The sequence below is a fragment of the Ranitomeya imitator genome, chromosome 7, assembly GCF_032444005.1.
Source record: "Ranitomeya imitator isolate aRanImi1 chromosome 7, aRanImi1.pri, whole genome shotgun sequence".
NCBI lineage: Eukaryota > Metazoa > Chordata > Amphibia > Anura > Dendrobatidae > Ranitomeya > Ranitomeya imitator.
In genome coordinates, this window is record NC_091288.1 from 198136904 (window position 1) to 198161646 (window position 24743).

Sequence of the window (24743 nt, forward strand, 5' to 3'; positions counted from 1 at the left end):
TTCTTAAGGAAGCATACCCCCCACCCAAATAAATTTGGATTCAGGAGTAATGCAGAATGAGCCCTGTGTCGGATTCGCTTGCCATCCCAATGGCTGAGACTCGTCATTTTAAGGCCAGGTAACCCTTTAACTGCTGCAGGTAAGAGCCAATGGGACAGGATCAAAGGAGTCGCCCCCTTCAGAACTGAAAAGTGGGGGAACCTAAAAAGCACCCTCGGGTACCTATATACTGTGGCCCCAATTCATCAAGCAGCTTCCGCCAGGTTTCTGGCATGCAATGGCTTAGAATGACGCAATTGTTTTGTGCAACTTGTAGTTGCGCACAAACTTAGCCCTTTTTCCACCACTCCCTGCCAACTTTGACAACTTTTTGAAAAGCAGGCAAAGCTTTGTTGGTGAAGAGGGGGGAAGGAGGGAAGGGGCATGGACCAAATTCATAATTTACGCCCCCAAAAAGTAGTAGGGTCAAATATGACAGAAACAGGATTGGAATACAATTATTCCGGTGGTACCCCCCAAAAAAAAGTAATGGGGTATATTACAAAAATTGATAATTTTGCAAAGAGCTGACAATAAAAAGAATTATTTACTCATAAAAGATTCCACTCATTTTGATGGCTTATTGGATGCAAATGTTGATGTAAGATTCAAAAAATAAATAAAATGAGAGAAATGACTGTGAAGTCCACAAAATAGGATGTGAAATTCTGAAGAGGAATGTGCACAGTCACCCAAAGGGCCATGTGCACAGTCACCCAAAGGGCCACAATCTTCTTGCGCTGTGCTATATATTCTACCTTTCTATTTGGGGAGTCGGACTTACATGTACTCTGTGACAGGTGCGTTGCTCACGGTATGGGCAGCCGCTGGGATGCTCGTCTCGCTGCCGTAGCTGCTCCCACAGCTGTACAAACTGGGCATGTGCACCCTGTAGAGGTTGTCATGAGTCTGTCGAGTCCCTGGTGTGGTGGCCTCCTCGTCGCCATCTTCATAAGTACCCCTATCAGAAATAAAAGCGAAAACCGATGCACCGATTACCAATGTGACTTCATAAAAAAAAAATAGCAACCTCAGATATTAAAGCTGTAATAGGTGAAATAGCGGATGTAGAAACGGAAAAGTGGAAATTCAACTTCTATTATTTCCCATAAAGGAAAATAAAGGATCAAATTCCAAATACACGGCCAGAAAGTGTATTAGAGACAAACATGCTATCTGCTGTACAGCCACTAGGGGGCAGAAGAGACATAGGAATCCATAGATATAATGTATAGATCAAGAAAAAAAAGGTTACTTATAGGACCAAGAGGTCAAAAAGAGTGGCAAGAAAACTGCAAAATTGTGGAAAAATCCCAAAATGTCTCTTTTTAGAGCTCATGTTATAAGATAGTATTGGTAGACCACACATTTTGAGCTTAGACAAGCCGTTCCCCAGGTTGACCCTAAACACAGTCTCCAAATAAAGGTTTTATTTACCAAGGCCTAAATTAAAGGCAATCTACAGCCCTATTTGCCTTAAAAAATACATTTTCCGTCATTTTTACTTCCATGTGTGCCTCTTACTGCTAATCTCCTATGTTAGAGATACAATCAGTCTCCATCCCCTTCTGGCAGCTGACAGGAGTCTTCTAAGCTATACGGCCTTGACAATGTAGAAACTGTACTCCTGTCCTGACAAAAAGGTTAGAAAGCCATTTCTATTGGCTGACCTGTAGCAGAAAAAGGGGTCACTGAGCAGAAATCTGGCCAGAGTGACTGATCATGTGCGTCCACCAGTACTCCGAGCCTTCGGTAGACATCCACACTGCTATACGCTTCACACACCAGGTGGCGCCATACTGTACAATTATTGTCCAATTTTGCCCTTTGGTAAAGGAATTTTGGGTAAAACCTCTTATGATAACCAATCCGGTCGCTGACTCACCTCCTCTGCTGCCAGGTATGGGGCACACTGCAAACTATGGAGCTGAACATCAGGGCAGTGACGAAGGAGAACAGTACCAGGTAGATGAGCCCCTCCACGCCATCATAGCAGAAACCAGTGAGAGACTGGACGTAATCCTTACGGGGGGCAACAAATGAGACGTCTTTAACCTTTGCAGATAACCAGCATAAAAGTGGCAGGCACGGCGAGCATGGGCCTTACCAGATGTAACCCGCGGCAGTCCACCAGAGCCGTGAGATGCTGCAGGTTAATCTCCGTAGAGTTGAGGACTCCCTGGATGTTCACCAGTTTATCCTGTGTGCAATGAAAGGTTAACCTGTTACGGCGCCATTGACAAGTCAGACCCAACAGGCGAGACCACCCACGAACTCTGCGCCAAGGACTGATGGAAGGCTGAAGGTGCCGGGTGGGGAGAGACGGCTTACCATGGACTTGGGGTAATCTTTAACGGCGGACCTCAACAGATCCAGGACATCATCCTGCATCTCCACCAGGGCTTTGTGGCCGCTCGACAACATCTAGAAGAGACCCACAAGCACGTTACGGGGCATTTCTACATCAAGGTCCGAGCTTTCCCCAAAATTGTTCTTATTAAGACCCCCATTCTCCAAAAAGCTGGGGTCCAGAGTGCAGGAACTACAACCACAGGTTTGCTAGAGGGCTCTCCAAGCTTCCAGATGCTTACACAGGATAATGACATATTAAAGGGGTATTCCACAGGATTTGCCAGAAATATCTGAAAATTCATGGCAAAAATGGACGTACCCCAGTCTCAACACATCTGGGGGAGGACTGTATAGAGTGCTAGCCTCACTTATCAGCGGAGAGGTCTGCTGTGTGAATCCCATAAAAGTGAATGGAAGAAACAAAACAAACATGAGTGTGCAATCACTCAGCGAACCCGGGCGCTCTACATGGTCACATCCGGTGCGCTGCAGGTATGGGGCAGGCTCAGGAGAGGGGTCATTCATCAGGCGCCTGAGTCTGACCGCTGCAATCAGAGGTAGCTCGGAATACAGCTGTTTGACCTCTTAGATACCGCTGTGCTTCGTGCAAGTGATCGCTGGGTTCAGGTCCCCTATGGGGACCAATAAAAAAGGTGAAAAAAAAATAGGTGAAAAAAACTAAGTGAAAAAATAGGTGAAAAATATAGGTAAATAAAAAAAAAAAAAAAGGTAAAAAAATAATATATAATAAAAATATTTAGTTCATATACTTCAGAGGTTATATCAACCACATTGTGTTGGAAAGTAAATTACATCTAAGGGAAAAAAAATAAAAAAAATAAAAATTTGGTACTGTAGAGTGTTAAAACTAATAAAATAATATAAAAGCAAAAAAAAAAAAAAAAAGAAACAAATGGTGTTTTTTTTTTTTTAAACTTTCTGTGCCATCCGGAAAAACAAACAAACGTTTTTTGGACCACAAAACAGTAATGATAAAAAAATAAGTTATAGATCTTGGAAGGCGAAGAGGAAAAAACAAACAAACAAAAAAAACTCAAAAAAGTAAAGAAGAGCAACAGGGACTTTCTCCCAAGGACTCGTAGAAGCTTTGAGCCGACCCTGGTCACACCTCTTGGGCCTGAATCTAGCAGACAATAATGCGGCGTCCCTCGGGGGGGGGGGGGGGGGGGGGGGGGGGGGAAGGGGAATCATGAGAAATGGAGGGGAGGAAATCATGCGGGATGGAGGGGGAATCATGCAGGATGGGGGGGCGCGGAATCATGCGGGATGAGGGGACGCGGAATCATGCGGGATGAGGGCGCGGAAATCATGCGGGATGAGGGGGGAAATCATGCGGGATGAGGGGGGAAATCATGCGGGATGAGGGGGGAAATCATGCGGGATGAGGGGGGGGGGGGCGGAATCATGCAGGATGAGGGGGGCGGAATCATGCGGGGGGGGGGTGGAATCATGCGGGATAGGGGGGCGGAATCATGCGGAATGGGGGGGAATCATGCGGAATGGGGGGGAATCATGCGGAATGGGGGGGAATCATGCGGAATGGGGGGGAATCATGCGGAATGGGGGGGGGATCATGCGGAATGGGGGGGAATCATGCGGAATGGGGGGGAATCATGCGGAATGGGGGGGAATCATGCGGAATGGGGGGGAATCATGCGGAATGGGGGGGAATCATGCGGAATGGGGGGAATCATGCGGAATGGGGGAGCGGAATCATGCGGGATGGGGGGGCGGAATCGTGCGGCGGGGGACAGGAATCGTGCGGCGGGGGTCGGGAATCGTGCGGCGGGCGCCGGGAATCGTGCGGCGGGGGTCGGGTATCGTGCGGCGGGCGCCGGGAATCGTGCGGCGGGGGTCGGGAATCGTGCGGCGGGGGTCGGGAATCGTGCGGCGGGGGACGGGAATCGTGCGGCGGGGGACGGGAATCGTGCGGCGGGGGTCGGGAATCGTGCGGCGGGGGACGGGAATCGTGCGGCGGGGGTCGGGAATCTTGCAGCGGGGGTCGGGAATCATGCAGCGGGGGTCGGGAATCATGCAGCGGGGGTCGGGAATCATGCAGCCGGGGTCGGGAATCATGCAGCGGGCGCCGGGAATCATGCAGCGGGCGCCGGGAATCATGCAGCGGGCGCCGGGAATCATGCGGCTTCAGCTGCAGACGTACGAGGTAACAGAAGCGGCACGAGGTCAGACCTACCTGCTGGAAAGGATTAGCAGATCCGGGGTTGCAGAACAGATAGTAGTTTAAAATTTCTAAAAAAAAAAAAAAAAGTGATATAAATAAATGTATGTAATCTCTCCGCAGCCGGAGCCGTGACACCGCCGCAGGATTTGGGTCTTATCAGCAGAACGCAGGCGGCAGAGCATTTAGCATAGAGCTGAAGGTCTGCGGGGAATCGCTGGGGATGGAAACCTTTCCCATTAGATATACGCGGCACGCTTCCATCTCTCACTTCTACAAGGGCGATTAGACTCGGCGGGAGCCGTAAATGGCCGCCCGTTCCATCAGCTTCATTTACAGGAACGGTTCGCATTTATGCAATAATAATTAGCCTTCCAATTCAATGATGGCCGGAGCCGGTGTAAAGTGGCCAGATTTACAATATGGCAAAACGAGTGATCAGCCAAGAAAACGTGTCTGCCTGGATGTAGATCTGAGCGAGAGCAGTGGTTGTGCGGCGCCAGTGATGGCAGACTGTGCCAGACTGGCCTCTTGTCACATCTCAGGCTGCTCCCAGTCAGATCTTGGCAAATGCATCCAATTAGAAATATATTATAGTTCTTCTGATTAGCCCATGTGCAGGGCATTGCAGTAGCTCCGATATCCATCATTGTGATCACAAAACAACTAACTGTCACTATATGACCGAACGTAACCATGGATACCTGAGCTCCTGCAATGTCATGCACATGGGTTAATCAGAAGAACTATACTACATTTCTAATTGGAGATATTTGCTAATATATTGAGATAGGATCTCGGAAATGTGAACATCCCTTTAATGCTAAGAAAGTCAACATTTCATTCAGTGTTCAACATACCCCCTGCACCCGAACGCATACACATACATGGCTGGTGGCTGTGACACATAGATTCCTTGTGCTTCTCCCCTATTTACTCTGCGATGGTCATTTTGCAGCATTTTGGAGTATGGCGCTCCCAGGCGCTGGATTACTGGAAGCATTGGTAACTATTTAAGATTTGTTTGGAGCCTACAGTAAAATTCCTCAAAGGCCTCGCTCCGCGTCTCCACAGCTAGAAATGCAAGTCTCCGCTTTGCAGAGTCGGTAGACGGCACAGAGGGGAAGGCCGGAGACATCATGGGATACAGCGGAGCCTGGAAGCATGGCCGCCCCCCACCCCACCGCCGTCTCATTATTGCCTTCTCAATGTTAAGGAGCCGCACTCGTCGGACTCCGCCGCCTCATTTCACACCTTGGATCTGCTAGATGTAAAATATTTCAAAGAAAAAGGAAAAAAAAAAGTATGACCCTGAAAAAAAGGTAACCGTAGGAAGCGAGGGATAAAAATAGAGAGAAGAAGGTAGTGGGAATGGAGGAAAGGGCTTGTCCTGGCTTATGAAAGCGATGAGCTAGTCTTGTTCTAGGTCATCAATATAAGATTGGTGGGGGGTCCAACACCAGGCACCCGCCCCCCCCCCAACTAGTTTCAGCTCTGGCTGGATGTACAAACGTGCAGAGCCGAAACCGCGCAGCTCCGTACACTGCGTAGTGGCCGCTCCCGGTACTGCAGCTCAGGGCCGACTGAAGTGAATGAGAGCAGAGCTGCAGTACCAGGAACAACCACTACATGGTGTACAGAGCTGTGCTGCTCCAGCACCATTAACCCAAGCTGACGAGACCTGATCGGTGCGGGGGTTGGGGGCAATGCACCCCACTATTCTGATATGGATCACACCACTAGTAAGGGAGGGAGGAAAAACAGAGCGGAGAATACGGGGGGGACAGAGGGGAGAGGGGAAAAACAGAGGGGAGGTGGGGAAACAGAGGGGAGGGTAGAAAAACAGAGGGGAGAATACAGGGGGGGGGGACAGAGGGGAGAGGGGAAAAACAGAGGGGAGGTGGGGAAACAGAGGGGAGGGGAGAAAAACAGAGGGGAGAATACAGGGGGGGGACAGAGGGGAGGGGAGAAAAACAGAGGGAGGGAGGAAAACAGAGGGGAGGGGGGAAAAACAGAGGGGAGGGAAGAAAAACAGAGGGGAGGGGGGGAAACAGAGGGGAGGGGAGAAAAACAGAGGGGAGGGGAGAAAAACAGAGGGGAGGGAAGAAAAACAGAGGGGAGGGGGGAAAACAGAGGGGAGGGGGGAAAAACAGAGGGGAGGGGGGGAAACAGAGGGGAGGGGAGAAAAACAGAGGGGAGGGGGAAAAACAGAGGGGAGGGGGGGAAACAGAGGGGAGGGGAGAAAAACAGAGGGGAGGGGGAAAAACAGGGGGGAGGGGAGAAAAACAGGGGAGAGGGGGGAAACAGAGGGGAGGGGAGAAAAACAGAGGGGAGGGGAGAAAAACAGAGGGGAGGGGAGAACAACAGAGGGGAGGGGAGAAAAACAGAGGGGAGGGGAGAAAAACAGAGGGGAGGGGAGAAAAACAGAGGGGAGGGGAGAAAAACAGAGGGGAGGGGAGAACAACAGAGGGGAGGGGAGAAAAACAGAGGGGAGGGGAGAAAAACAGAGGGGAGGGGGGGAAACAGAGGGGAGGGGAGAACAACAGAGGGGAGGGGAGAAAAACAGAGGGGAGGGGGAAAAACATTGGGGAGGGGAGAAAAACAGAGGGGAGGGGAGAACAACAGAGGGGAGGGGAGAAAAACAGAGGGGAGGGGAGAAAAACAGAGGGGAGGGGGGAAAAACAGAGGGGAGGGAAGAAAAACAGAGGGGAGGGGGGGAAACAGAGGGGAGGGGAGAAAAACAGAGAGGAGGGGGAAAACAGAGGGGAGGGGGGAAAACAGAGGGGAGGGGAGAAAAACAGAGAGGAGGGGGAAAACAGAGGGGAGGGGGGAAAACAGAGGGGAGGGGAAAAGGGGGGAGCGGGGAAAAGGGGGGGGGGGGAGGGGGAAAAACAGAGGGGAGGGGAGAAAAACAGAGGGGAGGGGGGAAAACAGAGGGGGGAAATAGAGGGTAAAAAGAAAAGGAATACGGAGATGGGGAAATAAAAAGGGAATAATGAATGTAATCACTGCAGAGGTTCAGAATAAGTATAAACCAATACTGATGCAAATCTCTATGTAATTATGGCATCCATCCTGTGCCGGCCTCTAACATGGAGCCGATATCTGATCACAATCAGCCATTACATCATGTTGACAGTTTGGGCGCAATCATGACATTGGAGACAATACATCAAGTCCATCGCCAGGTAGTGAATGTTCCATCAGACGCCGCCCGCCCGCCTGACATCCAGAGAAATGTCCGTCCTCTCGTTGCTGGTGTGTGAATGAGGAGCATGCTGAATATTTCATGCCTCCTCCCGGGAGACGCGGTGCGTGCGGCCGGTGGACAGATGTGCTGGATAATTCATGGCTCCACTTTGCGGCTGCTTCCACCAGCTGTTCTACTCTTTGCTGTGCGACTCGCCGGCTCGGTCATTACACTGTAATTAGCCGAGGGCAGCACAATTCCAGCTTCCTAACCTGCATTAGATCATGGTTAGCAAACGGTCAAGTGCATTTTTTTTTGCAATAACACATAGTATAACGATGTTAGGAACAGCATCAGATAGGAAAGTGGCTCATGTTGTAGGATCTATACAGCGCTAATGCGCTTCGTGAAATTAGAATCATATGGCTGCTGCCTTCCAGAAAATGCACCACCATTCTTATAAGGTGGGTCATGGTATTGCTGTTCCACTGAATAACTGCAATACCAGATGCTGGTACCTTAGGGCAGTGGTGGCATTCTCTCTGGTCTGTAAAAGTTGTGATTGAAACTGCAGTATGCTGGCGGTCTATGCAGCCGATCACGGACCTCAGGAGTGATGGTAGCATTATATGACCAATGACCAAGTGCTGTGTATATACCATTGTATAGAGGAGGGAGGTGGGGAATGTGGGGGGAAAGCGAGCGACGAGGGAGGAGCAGAACCGAGGGCAAGCGACGAAGGAGGCGCAGAATCGAGGGCGAGCGATGAGGGAGGTGCGGAATCAAGGGCGAACAACGAGGGAGGTGCGGAATCAAGGGCGAACAACGAGGGAGGTGCGGAATCGAGGGCCAACAATGAGTGAGGTGCGGAATCGAGGGCGAACAACGAGGGAGGCGCAGAACGGAGGGTGATAGATGAGGGAGGTGCAGAATCAAGGGCAAGCGACGAGGGAGGGGCGGAATCGAGGGCGAGCGACGTTGGGAGGTGCGGAATCGAGGGCGAGTGACGAGGGAGGTGCGGAATAGAGGGCGAACAATGAGGGAGGTGCGGAATCGAGGGCGAACAATGAGGGAAGTGCGGAATTGAGGGCGAACAATGAGGGAGGCGCAGAATTGAGGGCGGCGCAGAATCAAGGGCAAGCGAGGAGGGAGGTGCAGAATCGAGGGCGAGTGTTGTGGGAGGAGCGTAATCTAGGGCGAGCGACGAGGGAGGTGCGGAATAGAGGGCGAGCGACGAGGGAGGTGCGGAATCGAGGGCGAACAACGAAGGAGGTGCGGAATCGAGGGCGAGCGACGAGGGAGGTGCGGAATTGAGGGCGAACGAGGGAGGTGCGGAATCAAGGGCGAACAACGAGGGAGGTGCGGAATCGAGGGCGAGCGACGAGGGAGGTGCGGAATCGAGGGCGAACAACGAGGGAGGTGCGGAATCGAGGGCGAGTGACGAGGGAGGTGCGGAATCGAGGGTGAGCGACGAGGGAGGTGCGGAATCGAGGGCGAGCAATGAGGTAGGTGCGGAGGGATTTTTGGCCAGCAAGAAGGGAAGGGGGGCGGGGATCTTCGACTAACGAGGAGAGAAAGGGGGACAAAGAGTGAGATGAAGCATCAGAAAGTGGGGAGTGTGTTTGTATGTGGAGGGGGGGGGGGGGAATCTAGCATAAAAGGGGCTTGACTAGAGCAACAAGGAAAGGAGGAGGTAGGATGCCAAGCAGCACATACATATTTGTGATTTGGGGAGATAAATGCTTCAGCTATACATAGAATACCTATGTGTTCTGGAGAAGGAAAGCAGGAGCGAGTTCTGATGCATTATCCGCCACAGTAATTACTGCACTTGAAGGAACGGATCAATCTCACATTAGAGCGCGCTTAGCTCCAATGTCTCGGTGAGCGGCGGCCGCCTGCCCTCCGTCGCCTCCTCCACTGATGTTTTAAATAGGGTTTCATACAAACGCAGAGTGAGAGGCTGCTAAATTAGACATGAGTGAGAGCAGCGGATGAAAGCTTTATCTCCAAAGTGCAAAATCTTGTTACCGGGATGTACCAGAATGTAGATTTCTTGTCCGGTATGGCTTCGTCCCGTATTACTGGAGCTGTATAGAGTCCGTGCACCACGTAAATACGAGAACATTACATTTATCTGCAATAGTGCGGAGTAGCTGGAGATGTATAGAAGATATGGATGTTATAAGAGGCAGACAGCATACAGCTATTTGATGGCGCCTTTTACTCTGTCTCATAGCTATCTCGTCCATGTCCAATTCAATTAACCCATTCTTCGATTTTGTCTGCATGTGCCCAGCTTGTTGGACTTGCTGTCGAATGTGGTGGTGCTATTGTTCTCTTTTGTTTGTCTGCATTTGCTACTAAACAGGCCAGTGTTGTTTTACCCTTTGCTTTCAAGGCAGCCTGCTGGCATTGAGTGCTCCTGAGCAGCTTGCTGGTACACGGTTTGCACTGTGCAGGCGAGTCCCCAAGAATCAGTGGGATCCCAGCAGCTGATCCCTGCGGACCATGGGAGCAATAAGCCATAATGTCACAATGTGACATTTCATAGTAAAATGTATAAAACTGATCAAATGGGGGCCATATATCCAAAATTTGCGTTGTCGCAGCCTGGCGGCATAATCCTAATGAAAAGCTCTCGCTAATAAGCCATTATGCCGATCACCTGCTATAAAGGGTTAAAAAGACGAAAGATCATGACACACAGAAAGAGTATGATCGGCTTAATGCACTAATGGAAGAAGCTGAGCATTAGGGGGGCGAGTGGGGGGGTCTAATCTTTGTTAATGGAGGCTGGGGAGCAGATGTAGTGTGCCAGGGTGAGGCTTAAAAGGTGAGAGGAGAGGAAACAAATAACCAGCAATAAAATGTGACATCTCGGCCCAGGTCATTGGAAAATATGCCAATCCTTTATTTCACTTTTGCCTTTTAGGCATCTATCCCTTTAATCTTTAAACGTCATCTTTATCCTTCGTGCAGAGGGACCACCCCCATCATAAAGGGCATGTGCAGACCTCCATATCACTCGGATGAGTGCTATGAGTAGTTTTGACGGATAGCACTTGTGCCCATGTTATCCTATGGGGCTGTGCACATTTCTGATTTTTTTTTCTTCTCCTAGGACTGACTCGGCCCAAAGAAAAAAAAAATGCAGCATGCATGATTAGCCTCCGAGAATTGGATGGCACCCGGCCATTCATCTCTACGGGTCAATGGAAAAACAAAATCAAACAGCATCAGGATTATATCAGAGTGTGGTCCAATGTTCACGGACTGATATTGTAAAGAAGGTGGAGACTCCGACCACACTCCGACCACACTCCGACCACCATAATTGGACAGATTTTTTCAGATGTGGAAATAGCGGTCGTCTGCACCTGCCCTTATTATAGGATATCCTGCACATACATTGTAGACTTTCACTCCTTATATTTGCTTATGCAACAGCTGCTTGACATTGAGTGATCAGCTGTTAACCTGTAAATTGCCAAGGCTTCATCGATCCACTTACCTGCATTCAGGATAGATTTTTCTTCTACCACTTGGGCGACAAATTTGTCAGGGTCCACGCAAAAGTCACTGGAGCCCTTGATGATAAAGGAGACAAAGGTTAAACCAAGCATTCTATACTACATATCATTGAAGGGGGCCGGTCACCACTCCTGACATGTCAGAGTTAGTAAAGGGTCTAAAGGGGTAAAAGTTGAGCTAAGCTCAAGTTAAACTGCCATAGATACATTTACAGGCCATGTGTACAAATAGCCGCTACATATGCAGAAGAGGGCAGGAACTCTACTGCCTCCTATTGGAGGTTACAATCCTACAAGTCAATATTGGCCCTTTAAAAAGCCTTGTCACGTAGCTTGGGATATAAAAGACAAGCCAAAATCTACTCCGAAGGGGAAAAAAAACTTCAGACAGCTGTTTTGAGATTCTTGCCTCTCATCAGTGCAAAGTAAGAGACCAATTGGCTGGATTTATCCACGAGACCCTCTTTTGAACGCCACTCATCCACATATTTAGCCAGACTCAAATTTTGCACCAAAAAGGAGCAGGAAACCCAAAACAGGAGGCTGTAAATGGAGTCCTTTCCCTTTTGGAGTAGATTATTTTTTGGCTTCATAACCCCCCACCATTGGAAATTGTTCACTCATTTCTAAGAGGAACAACAGGGAAGCAGTGCTACATGGAGCAATAAAAGAGACATGACCCAGATTGTATACTATCGGAAAAAAATAATTTACATGTCAGTGCCCGGTCCTGAAAAGAATAAAGTCTAATCACTATGTAACTACAGACTGCCCAATTGTGACAGACCCTTTCATTTTGAGGTGCGTACCACGGCCACAGCAAGCTCCAGACCCATCGATGCCCAACTAATGATCAGCGCCAGGACGCCAAGGAAGCAGACCCTGGAAATAAAAAAAGACTGCATCAATAAAGGACAGATGAGACTTAAAGGGGTTTAGAAAAACATGGCTGCTTTCTTTCAGAAACAGCGCCCCCTCCCCACCATAGGTTGTGTGTAGTGTTACACCTCGCAGCTGATTGTTGGGGCTCAGTAAGTAAAAGGACTGATCACATTTGACAACATCTTTAGCAACTTTGGAGACAGAAACTACAACTCAGGCCATATGGTGAAACGTAATGGCAGCACATCACCGGGGGCTGGAGGCGAACGAGGGTCGGAGGAGCGAGAGGGTCTTGCGACAACCTCACTGACCCCATCCAGCTGTTCTGCAGCCAGGAGAGTGCAGCTGCGTTTGCTGACTGCTGCAGTTTTCAGGTCCTAAAGTTTCCGTAACAGCTGTATATTTCCACTAATAGATCCAAACTTTACCCACAAAAGTACTAGGGGAGCGAGGTGTCAGGACAGTGATTTTTTCACACTTTCTGGCAGCTTTCAGAAAGAATGGTCCTCTCACAGCAGCATTTTTATTTATGCAGGGTCTCTCTCTAAGTTTCGGTTGTCTCTGAGCTAGTGAGTGGAGACTAGTATAATGTCAGCACACATACACGAGTGACTCCTGCCTCTAAGCCAGGCATGATGATAGTTTGTATGGCAGTGTATTACACCTCCAGGAAAGGCCTAAAGGTGGACCTAGCCGGCCTGCAATAGGCCCCTGGCTGCCTTGGCATCCTGCTGCAAAACTGTGATTGTATCACTAGGACCCCCCAACACATTTACACAGGAGCCCACTGCATATGTAAATCCACTACGGTGCAGCATCTAAAAGGTTAAACAGCAAGGTTCCTTTACCCTTGGTCATTAGAACAGCCAGGCTACAATTCATGTTGCCCGGGGTTCTGGCAGCATGAATCAAGTTACAGATTTTCTTTAATGAGTTTAATTACTTGTTTCCAGTGACATGTCCCTTTAAGGGGTGTATCCACTACACTTTCAAGGGCTTTGAGCTCAAGAAAACATAATGGCTTACAGGGTACAATAATCTGCAAGGAGTTTTAAAAAGGTGTCCACATTACAAAAATATACATTACCCAGCTTTTTATCTTGCAAAGGCATTATATTGCGCATGTTAAAACAACCATGAGTTACACCCAGCGTCGGACTGGAGCACCTTGGGCCCACCAGAGAAAATCATTCTTGGGGCCCACTATGTAGCTACATAGAAATAGATACAAGACCACCAATTGTGCGGTAAAAAGCGCTAATATCAGAGTATAATATAAGGTAGTTCACGTCTTAATTATGTAGCAAGGGTTGGGGTAGCCCCCTCACAGAATATAATTTAGCTCCCTCATAAAATATAATGCAGTCCCCTCTCATAGAATATAATGTAGCACCCCACAAAATATAATGCAACCCACTCAGGTATAACACAGTCCCCACCATAGAATATAATGTAGCACCATCATAGGGTATAATGCAGCCACCACAGAATATAATGTAGTCAACTGAGAGAATGCAGCCCCACCACAGAATATAATGCAGCCCCCCATAGAGTATACTGTAGCCCCCTTACATAGTATGATGTATTGCCTCATAATATAATGTAGTTCCCTGAGAATAATGCAGTCCCCCCACAGAATATAATGTAGCCCCCTCAAAGTATAATGCAGCCCCTCTCCACCCCCATCATTGTCCTCATCACCACCTCCATCATTGCCTTCTCCCCCACCACCTGCATCATTGCCTCCTCCCCCACCATCATTGTCCATTTCATCACCTCCATCATTGCCTTCCCCACCACCATCATTGCCCATCACCTCCATCATTGCCCATTTCATCACCTCCATCATTGCCTCTCATCACCACCATTGCCCATCACATCCATCATTGCCTCCCCCACCACCATCATTGTCCATCACCTCCATCATTGCCTCCCCCACCACCATCATTGCCCATCACCTCCATCATTGCCTCCCCCACCACCATCATTGCCCATCACCTCCATCATTGCCATTTCATCACCTCCATCATTGCCTCTCACCACCACCATTGCCCATCACATCCATCATTGCCTCCCCCACCACCATCATTGCCCATCACCTCCATCATTGCCTCCCACCACCATCATTGCCCATCACCTCCATCATTGCCTACCCCAACATCACTGCCCATCACTTCCATCATTCCCTCCCCTCACCCTCATTGCCCATCACCTCCATCATTCCCTTCCTCACCATGATTGCCCATCACCTCCATCATTGTCTCCCCCACCATCATTGCCCATCACTTCCATCATTGCCTCCCCACCACCACCGATCACCTCCACCATTGTCTTCCCCCCACCATCATTGCTTATCACCTCCATCATTGTCTCCCCCCACCAATATCATTGTCCATCACCACACACAGCTCACCGCAGCAGCAGCTCATCACACAGACACACACACAGCTCACCTCCCGGCAGCAGCAGCTCATCCCAGCAGCCTCTTCCTCACTGGAAGCTTTCTGTCTGAGACAGCACGCTGGATGATGACGTCATCCAGCTGGGCTGTCTCAGACAGGAAGCAGGACACAGGGAGGTGAGCTACTCTGTGAGTCTGTGTGCCTGCGTGTGTGTAAGTGTGCGGTGCTGTGTGCGTGTGTGGCTTTACATGTGGGCAGTGTTAGCTGCTCCCTGCTGCTAACGCTGCCCGCTATTAAAGAAAAATGGTATTCACGCCTCTCCTCGCCCCTCCCCCCCGATGTAACCTGAAAGATAAGGAAAAAAAAAGTTAGATTATACTCACCCAGGGGTGGTCTCAGTGCGTTCTGGTCCGATGGGCGTCGTGGTCCGGGTTCGGTGCCTCCCATCTTCATACGATGACGTTCTGTTCTTTGCTTCCTGTCACGGCTCTGGCGCAGGCGTACTGATTTGCCCTGTTGAGGGCAGTGTAAAGTACTGCAGTGTGCAGGTGCCGGGCCTCTCTAACCTTTCCCGGCGCCTGCACACTGCAGTACTTTGCCCTCAACAGGTCAAATCAGTACGCCTGCACAGGAGCCGCCACAGGAAGCAAAGAAGAGGATGTAATCGCATGAAGATGGGAGGCGCCAGACCCAGACTGCAATGTCCATCGGACCGGACCGCCCCTGGGTGAGTATAATCTAACTTGCTATTCTTATCTTATCCCTGATGCCGGTGGCCGCAGCTTATAGGGCCAAAATTAGGAGACCGATTCCCTTTAATTGACAATTTTTTCCTTTAATTTACATTGATTAAATGAAGAGGACTTTTAGGATTTATATTAAATAAATCCTAAAAGTACTTTTCATTCATTGTTTTGGACTGTAAAACTGTCGATTCAACAAAAGTCTTAGCTGAAGGAGTCAAGAGCCAAATTCCAGGTAATCATTTTCTCTTAACGTCGTTAGAAAACAGAGAAAGTTTCTCGCCATCTGACACCTCTTTGCCTTATGTAACCTGAGCGCAGCGGAGACTTGTATGCAGGCGAAAAAGACGCTACATAAGAGGGTAGACACTTCAAAGTACAGCTACGTAGTCAATGAATTAGTAATGAGGATTAGACATTTTCAAGGGCTTTGAGCTCAAAGTCAAGCATAAAAAAAAAAAAAACTTCCCAAAAGCTGCAAGGCAAAGGTAACGCGGGGCTACAGGGAAATCCTGTGCTACGGAGTCACGCTGTGAACTCTAGATTTAAAGGTACATCCGTAGAGTGAGAAAACTACACAATGAGCCTTGCCACATGACTGAACATGTTTGCAAAAGCCAAAAAACATCGAACAAAAAAAAAAGAAAGAAAAAAGACGCCTGTTTTGGGGTAGGTGCCCCTCATTAGTGCAAAGCAGATTTGGTGGTTGTGCTGTATCTCCTTACAAAGAGCAGTCTCATCTTAAACGGGTAAAAGTGCTTGAAAAAATATGAAACTGTGGAATTTACTTTTAATTAAAAAATACTAGCTGTTCTTAAGAATGTTGCTGCGCATCACAGTCATGCAGGTTTCCTAGGCTAGCAGTGCAGCACTTACAAACTCTTTGCTATAGAGCGTGCAAGCGCTGCCATGAAGCTGGGCAGATTGCTGGACTCAACCAGCTCCTTGTCCCTACGCTTATCCGATGTTGCAGAGGCAAGACTGCCTTTAAAGGAACAGTCAGATCGCCATATGAAATCGGATCACAATGCACGGACTGGCCGGCGGCCCTCCTGACAGCTGCATATATTTCTATGGAATGGTCATGCTTGGTTCGGGAGAGCCGCAGGCAGTCCGAGCATTGCGGTCTGCTTTATATGGCCGTCTGGCTGCGCCCTTACAGAGAGCGCACAGTGCGAACCACCATGGCAGCCATGCCTGTCATTGGTCCAAAATGTCCATCTCCACCTCGATAAGCAGCAAGGTGGAAAGTAAAGGAGCAGTGTGCTACTGAAGACGTGACTATGACTTCAAGGAGTCCTACTGTGTCTGGAATCTTAGCAATAAAGAGGAAACAGTGGAGTTACAGTCCAAAAACAAGTTTTATTCAACAATAGTTGGCAACCATAGCCAGAACAGTATACAAAAAAATCCTAATTTAATTGAACACAACATATAACTGAAAAGGAGAGTGGATGGTAGCAATAGATGGAATTAGACACCACGTAGGTATTCCTGGTACCAATTGAGTATCAATAAAGTGCATAGTGCCATATAGTAATTTGGGAAAAAGGATCAAATGGTATACTGGTACCCCTATAAATCTATACTTCACGGCCAAGTATACATATGATTAGCCCTGCGCACAGGCTGTGTGACCACTATATCAGGTCATTCATCATAGGCCAAAAGGAAGTAAACAAGGAAGACACCATAAAGAGTTATTACTGAACCTTACCCAAAGTCTGGTGGCCAGGATCACCCACGTGGTGGCCCCCACTCCACCACTGTTTCCTCTTTATTGCTATTGATAGGAGTGTCCATTTATACTAGTGGTATCAAACCTCCCCCTGGGTAGCTCCCCCACTTGGGATGTGAGCATGGTGGAGGTTTTGGGTACGGTATCTTCATTTTTGGTCTTTTGTTGCTGTGTCTGGAATCTTAGGCTATGTGCACACGTTGCGGCTTTTACTGCGGATCCGCAGCAGTTTTCCATGTGGTGTACAGTACCATGTTAACCTATGGAAAACAAAAACCGCTGTGCACATGCTGTGGAAAAAAAAATGCGCGGAAACGCAGCGGTTAATTTTCCGCAGCATGTCAATTCTTTATGCGGAATCCGCAGCGGTTTTCCATCTGCTCCAATAGAAAACTGCAGATGGAAAACCGCAGCAGAATCCACATTAAAAACCGCTGTAAATCCGCTGCGTAAAACTCCGCAATGGTATCCTCAACGTGTGCACATAACCTTAGGGTCTGGCACATGTTGCGTTTTTGGAGACTTTTTTTCTAGGCCACTTTGTCACATAACCTGAAGGATTTTCTAGTACAAGCAAAGTGAATGAGATTCTTAGTCTTGTGCACACGTTGCTTATTTTTTACGTGCAAATTTAACCTATTCTAATGAGTCGGGGAAAAAAACAAAAATGTGGCAAAAAAAAAAAAAAAAAAAAGTAATTTATACTGCATTTTTCTTGCCAAGAGATGGTGCAGAAATTTCTGCAGTAAATACTTAAAGTGTGCACAGACCCTTATTCACAATGTTCTATGGAGAAAAAGCAGTGAATCCGATCTCGCCCAGAATGTGGGAAGCTGCCCGATAAGTCAGTGGGGCAGATTTAATATTGTGGCAGAGCGTGGACAGTGAAAATACACCAGATTTAGGTGCAACTTTATGCATCAAGGTTGAGGGGTGCGACTTGAGATGCATCAACATTTGGGTGCTAAAAAAAGTTCGGCCAACGGAAACATGTGCCAGATTCATCGCCCGGCGTGAGCCGCTGTGATAAATCTGGAGCATTTTCAGACGTCTACTCTGCACTGGCTAAATAGGTCTGACCTTTTAACATGTCTTTCAACACAACTAAGAATATCAGTCTCATTAGGAAACCACCCTCTTCCCTCACACTTCTGGCAGACAGCTAATTTGCATAATTGTATCCCAGGAAGATTTGCTTTCACTCCATTCACAGCTCCATTATGATAGTTATTCCACGCTAAAGCTGAAAAAATATAGGATAAATGTCAGACTTCTTGTAGTCGTCTATAAAAAGCTGCGGCTGCTGCATGCACTTGATGGCATCATTGTAATCAGGGGTTTTAGACTTTAAAGTAGATAAAATATATGAATCATAGCATTTAATAAGAGCACATTCATTGGTGAAGTCCGCCTTCCCTCCCAGGGACAAATGCGCCATTTATTAATTTATTCTTTTTTCCTTTTCAAATAAAAGATTAGACAAATATGTGGCACAGTGCCAAACACCAGCCGCTGTGCGTAACCATGGAAATCACTTCGAAATCGTAGCGCCTGTAGAGCTGAGGCAGTTTTGTACAGTTTAATTTTAATATAAAAACTACACAGCAGGCCTAAAATCTGTCAGGAGGTAATACAGGCCTCGTTGTCCATAGCAACCAATCACAGCACAGCTTTCATTTTACCAGAGCAATGCGAGAGATTAAAGCTGAGCTCTGATTGGCTGTTGGGGTTATGTGATAAACTGGCAACAAATACTCGCTTCTTAAAGGGACATTTGAGACTATACAAGTTAGTCACCTATATACTTATGATAGATGTGGGTCCTGTGCTGGGACCCCCACGTATTGTCACAACAAGGGACTTGTGTCCTCTATCCGCAGGCAGGAGGAGTCGACTAGAGGGCCAGGTCGCACATGCATTCTGCTACTTCACTCAGAGAACATGCCCATCCGGCCTCCGGGCTGTAGTCATGGAAACAATGGGGGAAACAAGCACATGACGATCGAAGGGGGCCCAGTAGTCTGATTCTTAAACCACACAGGACTTTAACGTTATTCCCACACGGCCACGTTTAAAGGGGTATTCCAACCTCAGACACTCATGGCCAAAGCATACGGCATTTCTAGATATCCAATTCACGTCTATGGAAGTTACAGAACCGCAGATGACAGAGCGAGGGACTGATTTCATAATCCTCTCCATTTCAGGTTTCCACCAATTTACAATTATTGGTGCCCAGTGTACAATTTTAGGGGTACTCATAATTCATTGGTCGGCCATTATACTTTTTTAGTAGTGGAGAGGACGTAAAATTGTGCAAAACAGAAACGCATTCCTCTTGGTATCTATTTTGAACTGTGATTTTTGTTCAGCTGTAATGTCTATTGTCTGTACAAATCCCCTTTATAATTTGTAAAGCGCTGAAAAATATGTCGGCGCTATATAAATAACATTATTATTATTGTCATTTTTTTTCAAAAAGGAATCACAATATACAAAAACATTTACAGAATAGTGACTATCAATTTGGTATAGAAATGCGAGTGCAGGAACAACTTTTTGCCCCTGTGCACTAATGAATTGAATACACTGGGAGCATTCATTATTCTTGGAGGCTGAGCTGTGAACTATTTTTTTCCCTATTTTTGACCAGTTTAACAATGTGCATATATTTTTTTTTTATTACATTTTAGCACTATTTGGGGATTCTTAATGGATAAATCATATATTCTGAATGAGATATTATACATTTTATTTTTTATTTTCTTCTGATCGCTCACATAATTGTATTTCTGTGTATTATTGTCCACCACCGTTTGACAATCTAAAGCTATTCGTGAAATACGGTACACAAGGCTGACAAGAGCCTGTGTCAGGCCCCCTGGTGCAATGACAACTTATCAATAGCCAGCAAGAGAGTCATGGGAGAGACAGATCTCTTACCACTTGATTGTCTCGGCCACTATTGATCACAACGTCATCTCCAATCCCAGGCACTGGAGTGGGCTTCAGATTTGGGTTACTGCACACAGCCAACGCCGGTGCCACAGGCTAAACTGTCAAGTCCACTTTATGTTAACCTTCAGATGAAAATGCTATATATACATATACGCACCAGGGTTGGAAGGTGTAATACCGCTACGCTGATAAAATACCCAGAGTGACACATTTGGACCAGGACTACTCACCCTGCCAGAATCGCCTTCGAGTTTCGTATCAGGCCGAACAGCACCAAGAGGCATATGAAGACATGAAAAAGGAGCAGGCCCAGGTACCCCAACCACCTGGAAAAAGAAGACACGCATTCAGCCAATGCCCCTGTATAACATATAAGAAGACGAATGGCGGCTGGGGTTGAAAACGAGGGCTACCCCCCGGTCACCAGATGGTGGCCCACCAGATATAAAGGCCGGCCCCAGCTAGTTTGTATAGTCAGGGTTGGGACAATGGGCAAAATAAAATACTCCCAAAAACCAATAAGGAAAATAAAAGTAAAGTATAAAATCTCGTGTTTTATAAAGCGGCCATAATAAGCAGTGCCGGAGCTTGTTAAAATCCACAGAGCACAGATAAAGTGCTCGGCTGTGACTGAAGCGCTTCCAGGGGGCCACGTGTTATCACACACTGCGGAGGATTTACCTAGAGCGACCAAACCTGCTCAGTCCTCGATGGGGATTTGATGGATTAAGAACTAGTCCAAATGTGACTGATAGACCACAGCTTAGTCAGGAGCGAAACGGCTCACTATGCCATGAATGAACAGCAGTGCAAAGTTACATCGAATGTATTCTGCAACTCATCCAAACCTAACCAAGAAAAAGGATCCTGGTATTACTAGCGGAGGAGTTCTCCTAAAAGTGGTGATGGAGGCACAGCCCTGGCTGGAAGGTGGGAAGATAGGAATACGAGAGCGAGCAAAAGAGAGCGAGATCGAGCGAGCAAAAGAGAGTGAGCGAGCAAAAGAGCGAGCGCGAGCGAGCAAAAGAGAGCGAGCGAGCAAAAGAGAGAGAGCGAGCAAAAGAGAGAGAGCGAGCAAAAGAGAGAGAGCGAGCAAAAGAGAGCGAGGGACCAAACCAGGAAAGAATGCAGAAAAAAACAGCATAAAATATATGAGTTTTCTGCGTGCAGTTTTTTTTTTTTTTTTGCGTTTTTTCCTCTTTGAATGAATAAAAAGCATTGCAAAAATGCTGCAGATCCGAAAAATAACGCTTTGACAGTTCAAACGTGCAGAAAACAAGCAGAATGTGTATTTGATTCTAGAATTCCCACTCTCTTTGCTGGTACTGTGAAATGCTTTGTTTTTTCTCTGCAGCAAAAACAAGTGGAAAAAAGCCTGCAGCAAAAATGCAACATCTGAACAAGCCCTAAGGGTATGTGCACACGTTGCAGATTTCCTGCAGATATGCAGCTTTTTTTTCTGCGCAGAAACGCTGCAGGTCTGCAAGTGATTTACAGTACAATGTTAATCAATGGCAAAAAAAAATGCTGTGCTAATGGTGCAGAAAAACCTGCACGGAAAACACAGCAGATTAAAAAAAGGACCATGTCAATTCTTTGTGCAGATCTGCTCGTTTCTGCAACCCATTCCATAATAAAAATCTGCAGGGGTAAAAAAAAAGGAAGAAATCTGCACAAAAATCTGCAACGTGTGCACATACCAAAAAAAGACGCAGATTCTGACCAGCGTTTTCTGCCAAGAAATGCAAAATCTGCACAGAAAATTCCACAGGCAAATCTGCAACGTGTGCATATAGCCTTAAGCTCAGCCATCAGTGGTTTGTTCTGGAGTGTACACTGCTATCACTGTATTTTCACAGCGGTAACCGGGAAGGAAACACGCATACGGCTCTGGAGAGTAAAGGTACCTTCACACTGAGCGACGCTGCAGCGATACCGACAACGATGTCGATCGCTGCAGCGTCGCTGTTTGGTCGCTGGAGAGCTGTCACAGACAGCTCTCCAGCGACCAATGATGCCGGTAACCAGGGTAAACATCAGGTTACTAAGGGCAGGGCCGCGCTTAGTAACCCGATGTTTACCCTGGTTACCAGCATAAAAGTAAAAAAAAACAAACACTACATACTTACCTTCCGCTGTCTGTCCCCCGGCGTTCTGCTTCTCTGCGCTGTGTAAGCACAGCGGCCGGAAAGCACAGCGGTGACGTCACCGCTGTGCTTTCCAGCTGGCCGGCGCTCACAGCCAGTGCAGGAAAGCACAGTGCCGGGGACAGACAGCGGAAGGTGTAGTGTTTGTTTTTTTAACTTTTACGCTGGTAACGGCCCTGCACTTAGTAACCCGATGTTTACCCTGGTTACCAGTGAAGACATCGCTGAATCGGCGTCACACACGCCGATTCAGCGATGTCTGCAGGGAGTCCAGCGACAAAACAAAGTTCTGGACTTGCTGCAGCGACCAACGACATCACAGCAGGATCCTGATCGCTGCTGCCTGTCAAACTGAACGATATCGCTAGCCAGGACGCTGCAACGTCATGGATCGCTAGCGATATCGTTCAGTGTGAAGGTACCTTAAGAGCTGAGTTTAGGAAACCTACTCTAACAGCTAAGGGAATGGTGATTTTGCAAGCTTTATAACAGCAGCTTGTCAGGAGCTGAGTGGTAGGAGGTAAACAGATAACTGATGTATAAGAAATCAATGGGCTGCAGAGAGGTGGCTGGGAGGCTCGGATTAACTCGTCTTCTGGAATGTAACTGCTGTGCACACTCAGTTAAGTGGTTAAGTGCAACGGAAACCAGCTGTACACAGTGAAAGATAAAAGCTCCCATTGCAGGAGAATGACAGCAGATAGAATAAGCAAGTACATCACAGACTTGCTTATTTTCATGGTGTCTAACTAATTAAAGCAATTAAATAACTTAAGAATACCGTCTTTAAGGAACGTTTCATCACATCCTTGTGCGGAGGTGTAATGGGGCTGGCACTGCCTTACCTGTACCAGTCAAACAGATCCACTTGTGCGGCTAAGTCGTCCATTGAGACATCCGTATTCTTCCAGAACGGGATATCGGAGGTTTGTTGCACCAACGTGTACAGGAGACCCTGAAGTTTCTGCACAACGTGAAGGTAATCCGTCTGCTTTGTAAACATGGCTTCCAGTTCTTGGAGGTTTGGTTCCACGGTTTGGTTAAGAGCTATGGTGGTTTCCGAGACCTAGAATAAATGACGACAGAAGTATGTTGGAGGGAACGTACGTCTTTAGTCGCCATTTTGGGCTTTTAATGTTGATGGGTCCTAAATTCCGTCCTAATTAAGGTCCTAAAGTTTCTGCATAGAGATCAGAGTTTAATTTTCTTGACACAGAACACAAAACCACCTGCACACATACAGAATTAACCCCTTCCAGCTCCATTACTACACTATTACATGGTGTAAGTAAATGGAGCAGCAGGTGCCGGCTGTGCTCTACAGCCAGCAGCTACCACTAACAGCAGCAACCAGGGCTAGCTAGCCATCAATGACTGAGGCATTTGAGTGCCCTGATCCTGATTGGGTGTCAGTTTAAGACAAAACTGCAGGTATTCAGTTTCCAAACCTCTACCCCCTCTCCCTCCCCCCCCCTCCAAAAAAAAAAGAAGAAAAAGAATACAAAGCAAAATCTAAATTTAGTGTGTACTTCAAAATGATGGCAATAATAACTACAGCTTCACACATAATGAAAAACCCCTCATACAGCTCTATTACTGGAGAAGTAAAAATATATATAATATATATATATATATATATATATATATATATATAATATATATATATATATATATATATATATATATATATATATATATATATATATATATGACGGGTCTTGGAAAATGTAAAATAAATAAATAAAATACAAATTTGTCGCCCAAGTTAACTTTAATCTTTCTGTGCAGGTGCAGACCCCCAGGTGTTTTTTTCAGGTTTCACCAATTTCAGACGTCACCAGGAAATCCAAAGCGTTTACCTTTAGGGGTCTGAGGGTCTAGTTGTCAGAATCACTTTTACCATAATGTAGAATATAAACTCAGAACTTAGGGTTGTGCTTTATTTAAAAAAACAAAAAAAAAAACAAACAAAACTAAACTAAACTTAAAAACATGCATTTTGGGCAAAAAAACAAACAAACAAAAGACATGCAATTGGCTTTTATTGAAAATGCTTCAGTTTGCCTTTTACAGGTTCTTTGTTTCCGGCTGCAGAATGAGTTCTACTGAGAATCCATCAATACGCTTTCAGCATTCGTGAGCTCTTTACTTGCATTTTTAGAGCTTTTTTTTGCGTCCATTTATGACCACAGCAAAGTTCAGTTCAACTTATATGTAGTCTGTGGTCATAACTCCAATGAGAGCAGCTTAAAAAAAAGTCTTACAAACTCTGGCTTCAGAATGAGTTAACTAAGAACCTGTCAGTGAGCTCAAACAAAGGATTTACTGAAATTTGTAATGACACCCAATTATACATTAAGTAAAAACACCCCCCACAAAAAAAACAAACAAACAAACAAAAAAAATTCTTAAATGGATACATAATCCTAATTTAATTTTAAAGGATTGTTATAGCGGGGTCCTCTTTTAGCGGGCATCCATGTATTACATGGCGGCCAAGTACTATTATATTAGGAGCCAGACCAGAGGGTCTCTGCCCACCCCAATAAAGGGCTACAA

The 24743-nt window shown here is 46.9% G+C and overlaps 1 protein-coding gene across 2 annotated transcripts in view; it reads right to left on the minus strand.

Moving 5' to 3' along the window:
* Window positions 1-24743, minus strand: part of TTYH3 (tweety family member 3) — an 85563-nt gene that overhangs the window by 19343 nt on the left and 41477 nt on the right. For both annotated transcript variants that reach the window (XM_069734337.1, XM_069734338.1), the window contains exons 4-12: window positions 23030-23250; window positions 20268-20363; window positions 12124-12196; window positions 11296-11371; window positions 4607-4662; window positions 2371-2463; window positions 2147-2239; window positions 1925-2061; window positions 824-1000 (exon numbers count right to left, since the gene is read on the minus strand). In XM_069734337.1, coding sequence (XP_069590438.1) covers window positions 824-1000; window positions 1925-2061; window positions 2147-2239; window positions 2371-2463; window positions 4607-4662; window positions 11296-11371; window positions 12124-12196; window positions 20268-20363; window positions 23030-23250 — 1022 coding nt within the window. The remainder of the gene's footprint in view (window positions 1-823; window positions 1001-1924; window positions 2062-2146; window positions 2240-2370; window positions 2464-4606; window positions 4663-11295; window positions 11372-12123; window positions 12197-20267; window positions 20364-23029; window positions 23251-24743) is intronic.